Raw genomic sequence first — 8,680 nt, forward strand, 5'->3', positions numbered from 1 at the left:
GCGCATGTAGACATGTTATGTTTACCCTAAAAAATGTGATGAAAAGAACACAGATTTATGCAAATTAGTTTCTGTGTTGGCAAGCTTTGTCCAGACCAGCTCAACCCGTCTCGGTTTACGTGTTCCATCTAGCCAGGCTGTAGTAGTCTCGGTGATGACTGATCCTCAGTTTTCTGTATCGGTCTCTTAGTTTGAGGTCTAAACTGAAAGTTTTGATATCGCTTTATGCGACATGTTTTATTTTTCGTTCAATGGACAATGGGAAACAGCAGTGCTATTATTCTGTTATTAATCTTTGTGTTTAATAAAACGTTGCATGACCTAACCTTTCTTGTTTTTGTTAATTCTTCCTTTAAGGATCACCGCACGTTATTAATGTTTGTGTTTAATGAAAGGTTACATGACCTTACCTTTCTTGTTTTTTTCTTTGATTCGTTAAAGGGTCGCCGAACAACAATAGCGACTTGTTTTATTCATAATAGCGCTACTGTTCTGTAATTTTGTTTGTGTTCAATTAAACGTTGAATCACCTAACCTTCCATTTTTTTCTTTTTTTTGGTCATTCTTCGTTCAAGAATCGCCGCACAACAATAGCACCAGTCACCTGACTGAGATACTGATGTTCTGTTATTAATTTTTATGATTAATGGGCGGTTCTGGTGAGGTTATACCCCCTCTTTCTTTTGGCTGGTAACTGGCGCCACCTCGCGGCAAGATCACACGAGAAAGAAAAAAAACTTGCATTGGTCCCAAATAGCATATCGGTTTGGTAACAGTTCGTGTGTAAGTCGTGCCTTTTATACGGTAAACAGACAATGGTCGGTTCTGGTGAGGTTATGCCCCTTCTTTCTTTTGGCTGGTAAATGGCGCCACCTCGCAGCAAGGTCACAGGAGTTGTCTAGCGTTATCACCCCAGAAGCGCTCATTAAACGTTGAATCACCTAACCTTCCTTTTTTCATCATTTTTTTTTTCATTCATCGTTCAAGGATCGCCGCACAACAATAGAACCGGTCACCTGACTGAGATGCTGATGTTCTGTTATTCATTTTTATGTTTACCTCAACGTTGCATAACCTAACCTTTCGTGTTGTTTTCTCTTCATTTTTACATTTAGTCAAGTTTTGCCTAAATGTTTTAACATAGAGACGAGGGTCATGGTGTATGTGTGTATGTGTGTATGTGTGTGTGGCGATTGAGAGTAAACTACTGGACCGATCTTTATGAAATTTGACATGAGAGTTCCTGGGTATGATATCCCCGGACATATTTTTCATTTTTTCGATAAATGTCTTTGATGACGTCATATCCGGCTTTTTGTAAAAGTTGAGTCGGCACTGTCACACCCTCATTTTTCAATCAAATTGATTGAAATTTTGGCCAAGCAATCTTCGACAAATGTCGAACTTCGGTATTGCATTTCAGATTGGTGGCTTAAACATTAATTAATGACTTTGGTCATTGAAAATTGTAAAAAAAAAAAAAAGTGTTTATAAAACGATCCAAATTTACGTTCATCTTATTCTTCATCATTTTCTGATTCCAAAAACATATAAATATGTTATATTTGGATTAAAAACAAGCTCTGAAAATTAAAAAACAAATAAAAATTATGATCAAAATTAAATTTTCGAAATCAATTTAAAAACACTTTCATCTTATTCCTTGTCGGTTCCTGATTTCAAAAACATATAGATATGATATGTTTGGATTAAAAACACGCTCAGAAAGTTAAAACGAAGAGAGGTACAGTAAAGCGTGCTATGAAGCACAGCGCAACCGCAATAGCTACCACGCCAAACAGGCTCGTCACTTTCACTGCCTTTTGCACTAGCTCCGGACTACGTTCAATTTCATTCTGTGAGTTCCACAGCTTGACTAAATATAGTAATTTCGCCTTACGCGACTTGTTTATTGTTCGTTCACGGATCGCGGAACAACAATAGCACCGGTCACCTGACTGAGATGCTGATGTTCTGTTATTCATGTTTATGTTTACCTCAACGTTGCATAACCTAACCTTTCTTGTTGTTTTCTCTTCATTTTTTATTGTTCGTTCACGGATCGCGGAACAACAATAGCGCTGATCACCTGACGGAGATGCTGATGTTCTGTTATTCATTTTTCATTGTTCGTTCAAGGATCGCGGAACAACAATAGCGCTGATCACCTGACGGAGATGCTGATGTTCTGTTATTCATTTTTCATTGTTCGTTCAAGGATCGCGGAACAACAATAGCGCTGATCACCTGACGGAGATGCTGATGTTCTGTTATTCATTTTTCATTGTTCGTTCAAGGATCGCGGAACAACAATAGCGCTGATCACCTGACGGAGATGCTGATGTTTTGTTATTCATTTTTCCTTGTTCGTTCAAGGATCGCGGAACAACAATAGCGCTGATCACCTGACGGAGATGCTGATGTTCTGTTATTCATTTTTCCTTGTTCGTTCAAGGATCGCGGAACAACAATAGCGCGGATCACCTGACGGAGATGCTGTTCTGTTATTCATTTTTCATTGTTCGTTCAAGGATCGCGGAACAACAATAGCGCTGATCACCTGACGGAGATGCTGATGTTCTGTTATTCATTTTTCATTGTTCGTTCAAGGATCGCGGAACAACAATAGCGCGGATCACCTGACGGAGATGCTGATGCCGGTCAACACGTGGGGCAAGACCTTCATCCTGATCAGCACCCCAGACAGGTCGGTTGGCGACATCTACAGGATCGTATCGTCTGAGAGCGACACTGTTGTTTCCCTCTACAACAGCTCGTCCTACACTATTAGCAAGGCTGGCAACTTCTTGGTGAGTCAATGGTCCCCTGTCAGAGCTAAATGAGAACCCCCCCCTTTTAAGACCCCCCCCAATGAGCGCTTCTGGGGTGATAACGCGAGACAACTCCTGTGTCATCTTGCCGCGAGGTTCCGCCTGTTACCATTGTCTTTTTACCGTAGGCTATACAATGCACGACTTACACACGAACTGTTACCAAAGCGACAAGCTATTTGGGACCAATGCACGGCTTTTTTTCTTCTTTCTCGTGTGATCTTGCCGCGAGGTTCCCGCCTGGTACCAGCCGAAAGAAAGAAGGGGCATAACCTCACCACAACCGCCCATTTAAGGCCCTCTTAAGATTTTTATTTTATTTTTTATAAGATTTTCTGTTTATAAGTTCAGTTAATTAACCCCCATATCAAGACTCCCTCCTTTTTAAGACCTGCTTTTCTCAGATTTTTGAAGGTTTTAAAAGTGGGGTTCGTCTGCAACTCAAACTTTTGAAAATGGTCATGTCGACGCGCGACATTATCTTAGGTACAAAGGGTCAAAAATCAGAAAAATATGTCTTGAAAGAAATAAGGCATAATTTAAAAAAACAACCCAGGCCTTATTTTTCAGAAATTTGATTTGCTTCTTTCAAGCGGAACGCTAGCAACAAAAAGAGTCGCGCTACGAAGGTGTGTGCGTAGTGAGGTGCTCTCAGCCACCTGTACTTCTGGCAGAATAACCGAAGTCTTTTACGTGCCAAAGTGGTGATATCACTAAAATTATCTTGAAGATAAATTAGTTCCTTAAAATGCCACCATTGCTTTTTACGAAATAATTTCACACACAACATTCCCGCTGTGTACAGAGAACACTCGGCCTGTTAATGTTAGGTATGTGACCAAGTGGAGGGATGGTCTTGTCCCATGTAACACCCGGGGCTGTTAATGTTAGGTATGTGACCAAGTGGAGGGATGGTCTTGTCCCATGTAACACCCGGGGCTGTTAATGTTAGGTATGTGACCAAGTGGAGGGATGGTCTTGTCCCATGCACTACTAGCCTGGCTACAACTGAGACGGAGAGCCGACATGTTTTCTTCTTCTTCTTGTCGTTCGCTGTTAGATCGTCAGTCCGGACTGCAGGGCGAAACGTGCTGTCCTCTCCAAGTCCTCTTTGGGGCCGTATAGCTTCTTTTGTAGCGCTGTCTCCTCTGGCCAGGTGGTGTCCCTCAGAGCACTGTGGTATGGACAAGCCTGCAGAATGTGCTCTGCTGTCTGATTCTTGCCACACGGACACAGGGCCGGATCTGGGGGGGGGGGGGGGGTGTTTCCTAGGGTTCCGGACCCCCCCCCCCCTGGCCATCCAATGTACCTCTCAGAGAAAAAAATGTGGACTTTGGATCCCTGCCTTCAGTTGGAACCCCCCCCCCCCCCTCAAACGAACTTGGTCCGGCCCTGCGGACATAGGGGGGAGGAAACTAGCTTCAGCTTTGTGGCCATATTGATGGTTTAGTCTGTTATGTCCAGATGCCTTCATGTTAGTGTGCCTTCAGTCAATTGACTGGTTCAACACACAGGAACTTGCATCAAAGCGCTGGTCGATTGGAGTATCCTACTTCTTTATTCTGACTGTAGTATTACTACTGCTATATTCACTTGTCAGTAAGATATCATTTGATTTAGAATTCTGTACACAATAATTTATTCACGAATGCTTTTGTGACTGAGGCGCCTAGAACTGTTTTAGAATGTGCGCAATATAAATATCCACATGTTTATGATTATACATGTACTTCAAACGACCGGCGCTTTTTGATACAAACTCTTGTGGTTCAACAGGAACTAGACATCCCTACAGGACACTACCAGACTCTGATCTCAGACAAACCTGTCAGCGTGAACCTGTTTGCCAAGACTTGGCGAGGCCCCAACGACGGTGCCAACTTTGGCGACCCTGCCATGTCCATCATTATCCCCAAGGCCCAGTACGCCGCTGACTACACCTGGTCTTCCGTCAGGGATCCAAAAGGCAACGAGTTCAACAACAAGGTCTCTGTGGTCATCGCGAAGAGCAAGGTGGGGGGACTACAGCTGGACGGAGACAGGAACATCGAGTGGATAGAACAAAAGGTGAGCTTAGCTGCTGGAAAAGATTGGAGGTAGGGGAGGGGTATGGGGGGGGGGGGGGGTAGGATTGTTGGTTGGTTAATTGGTTGGTTGTTTGATTTTTTAATGTGTGCTTTTTGGTCTCAAAAACCCAGCTGGGTCATCCGTGACCGATTCGGTATCGAACTTATTCTGTGTTTTGTTCTCGACCAGCCTTATAAAAGTATTCACATTTATGGCGTATCATAGTAACAGGTCGAAGGTTCAATCCAACTCGGATTATTATTTTGACAGTCAATAATTTACATTTCTTGCAAAAAGTTAAAAATATTGTCCGGGGTGAGTAGGGGGGCGGGGGTAGTGTAGGCAACACCAAATATAAAATCTACAACATAGTTTGCAACAGCACTTTGGTAAAAGGATACACAAAATCAAGAATGTTAAGTAATTTGAACGTTTAGTTTATGGAAAAAACAACATTACAAACACATGACTTTTGTCATAAATTAAATGTTCTAATACATCACCATTCTTGTTGTTTTTTTTATTCTGAATTCTTGAACGTTGAAACAGTCTATCAAATTAAAACAGCCAAAACACTCGACCCAATCAATGACCACTGTTTTCTGTTGCAGGATGTGCTTGGTTCTCCCATTCTTGTTGTTTTTCTATTCCGAGTTTTGGAACTTTGGCAGTCAATTTGTTGTTGGATTCCTTTGGTAAAAGGCAAAATTAAGGAGACACAAATCAAAAGAGCAAAACGCTAGACCCAGTCAATAACCACTGCTTTTTGATGCAGGATGTGCTTGGTTCCCCCATTCTTGTTGTTTTTCTATTCCGAATTTTGGAACTTTGGCAGTCAATCTGTTGTTGGATTACATTTGTAAAAGGCAAAGGAGACACAAATCAAAACAGACAAAACGCTAGACCCAGTCAATGAAAACTGCTTTCTGTGGCAGTATGTGCTGAGTTCTCCCATTCTTGTGGGGTTTTTTACTCCGAATTTTTCAACGTTGGCAGTCCAGCTGTTTTTGGATTCCTTTGGTAAAAGGCAAAGGAAACACAAGTCAAAACAGCTAAAACGCTAGACCCAGCCAATGCATGACCACTTTGTTTTGTCGCAGGATGTGCTTGGTTCCCCCATTCTTGTATTTTTAAAAATTCCAAATTTTGGAACTTTGGCAGTCAATCTGTTTTTGGATTCCTTTGGTAAAAGGCAACGGAGACACACATCAAAACAACCAAAACACTCAACCCAATCAATGAATGACCACTTGTTTTTTTCTTGCAGGATGTGCTTGGTTTCCCCATTTCTTTTTTCTTCTTTTTTTATTCCGAATTTTGGAACGTTGGCACTACTATCTGTTTTTGATTTCCTTCGGTAAAAGGCGAATGAGACACAAATCAAAACTGACAAAACGCTATAGACCCATTGAATGCATGACCACTGTTTTCCGTTGCAGGATGTGCTTGGTTTCCCCATTTCTTTTTTCTTCTTTTTTCTTATTCCGAATTTTGGAACGTTGGCACTCCTATCTGTTTTTGGTTTCCTTATGTAAAAGGCGACCACTTGTTTTCTGTTGCAGGGTGTGCTTGGTTCCCCCATTCTTGTTCTTTTTTTATTCCGATGTTTGGAACGTTGGCAGTCTACTTTTGTGTGGATTCCTTTGGTAAAAGGCAGAGGACATTGACAAAACGCGTTACCCAGTCAATGACCAATGTTTTCCTTTGCAGGAAGTGCTTGGTTCCCCCGACATGGTGCACCTGTGGGTCAACGTGACCCACGGCTCGCACACCCTCCTCCACGATGACCCCACCGTCACCTTCATGGCGCTCGTCTCGGGGACGTACAAGGTCAACTCCTACGCCTACCTGGCCGGCCTGCGTCTGGCTGACATCAACGTTGATGTGAGCATAACAATATACCAATTCCAATACCAATAACAATACCAATGCCAATGACAATGACAATACCAATGACAATAACTTCACTGGCTTCCTGTGTCTGAACGTATTTGGTATAAAGCTGCCTGCTTCTGCTACAATATCATCTCTGAATCGGCACCTGCCTATCTTTCGGAACTGGTCTCCCTCTACACTCCCTCTCGCACCCTTCGTTCTTCTGATGATGCTCGACTTCTCCGTCAAGGTCGCTTTAAACGCAAGGCTCATGGCTTCCGCACGTTTTCGTATTATGGCCCTCAGTTATGGAATTCACTCCCCTTTCAATTACGTCACTCTCCATCCATTTCATCTTTTAAGTCCAATTTGAAAACTCACTTGTTCCAACAACATTACGGATAGTTCCTCAGCATAGAGTCTGGGGATGTGAGATGTGCATGATGTGTTGTTTGAATCTGACAGTGATTGTATGAATTTTGTATCATGTATAATTGTTGTCACGCGCTTTGAACTTCTGATAAGGCGCTTTATAAATGCCCGTTATTATTATTTTTATAATACCAAAATCACTACCAATAACAATACCAATGCCAATACCAATACCAATACCAATAACTATAACAACACTTTATTGTCTATTTACATGAATGCATAAAGCATGCTTTAAATGATATACAATACCGCTGCATGCGCAGCCTGGCAGTGGCTTTGTGACGTAGATGAGATCTTAACAATACCAATACCAATAATAATACCAATACCAATACCGATACCAATAACAATAGCACGACTTTATTGTCCATTAAAATGAATACATAAAGCATGCTTAAATGATATACAATACCGCTACATCTAGAGCCTGGCAGTGGCTTTGTGACGTAGATGTGAGCATAACAATACCAATACCAATACCAATACCAACCATTTATTGTCCATTAAAATGAATACATTCAAATGTAAAATTGTCACAACGATTGACATTGTCATGAGAATTATGAGGACATTCAAAAAGACAGAAAAAAAACATTATCTAGCATGCATTAATGGTATACAATACAGATACATCTGTTGTTTTAGTGTGGAAATATGTCTGTACTGAAGATGGCAGTACATACATCATAGATGCAAACAAGTATAATTATGTGGACTAGAGTCTGTAGTCTTTTGCCTAGACTGGAGACACACAGACTCGTTGCATTTGTACCCTTGTGCATGAAATAATCAATCCATATTTTCAGAAAAAAATGAAATCTGTTATCCAGACTTTCATTTTTTCAGATGTACACTTGTTTCACGTGTTTTTGTGTGTTTTGCTCATGGTACATTTGTATAATTATACAGGTTTCATCCTAGCTGATGTCTCATATGGGATTAAATCTATGTCTCGACAGTACGCAATGATATGAATGACGTCTCTCTCGGCAAAAGTGACGACTTTCATATTTTGACGTAGCCTACTGTCTCGACATGGATAAAATGCACAGCAGCCATACCAGCTGTGATGTAACCTTGACGTTAAATACAGGCATGCTCCAAAACTAAACCGGACATGGGTGACATCGTTGATAATGACTGTGACGGCAATGTGGACGAAGAGAAACTGAATGGCATTGGTGAGTGTCTTATTATTTATGGCTTTTTTCTTTCTTTTTTCTTTCGAATTAGAGCTCATTTTGAAGACAAGAAAGAGGAAATTAAAATCAGAATAAAATGAACATTACCCCATGCAACACTCCCACTTTTAAACATGTCAGTCTGCAAATTTATATTTAAAAAACAAAACAAAATATGACACCCCCACGTACCTCCCCTTCGCAAACACGCACACAGCAGATTTGTCGCGAATTATGTTAGATTATGTAATTTATTTACTAAATGTCCTTTGAAAAAGAGCAACAATAAAA

General features: G+C 41.2%; 1 protein-coding gene across 1 annotated transcript; it reads left to right on the forward strand.

Annotated features, from left to right (window-relative positions):
• The first annotated feature begins 2,608 nt into the window (after positions 1 to 2,608).
• On the forward strand, positions 2,609 to 8,505 carry LOC138957260 (uncharacterized). Its single transcript, XM_070328404.1, has 4 exons — positions 2,609 to 2,810; positions 4,608 to 4,898; positions 6,609 to 6,782; positions 8,302 to 8,505. Exons 1-4 carry the CDS (start codon positions 2,649 to 2,651, stop codon positions 8,488 to 8,490), a joined length of 816 nt encoding a protein of 271 aa, XP_070184505.1. The 5' UTR covers positions 2,609 to 2,648; the 3' UTR covers positions 8,491 to 8,505.
• Positions 8,506 to 8,680: the final 175 nt, after the last annotated feature.

The sequence above is a fragment of the Littorina saxatilis genome, unplaced genomic scaffold (assembly GCF_037325665.1).
Source record: "Littorina saxatilis isolate snail1 unplaced genomic scaffold, US_GU_Lsax_2.0 scaffold_2193, whole genome shotgun sequence".
Classification (NCBI taxonomy): domain Eukaryota; kingdom Metazoa; phylum Mollusca; class Gastropoda; order Littorinimorpha; family Littorinidae; genus Littorina; species Littorina saxatilis.

Coding starts and splice junctions, on each gene's coding strand:
- LOC138957260 (XM_070328404.1), top strand. CDS start 2,649: ATGCTGATGCCGGTCAACACGTGGGGCAAGACCTTCATCCTGATCAGC. Junction 4,899..6,608: donor TCGAGTGGATAGAACAAAAG/GTGAGCTTAGCT, acceptor TTTCCTTTGCAG/GAAGTGCTTGGTTCCCCCGA. Junction 6,783..8,301: donor TGGCTGACATCAACGTTGAT/GTGAGCATAACA, acceptor CGTTAAATACAG/GCATGCTCCAAAACTAAACC.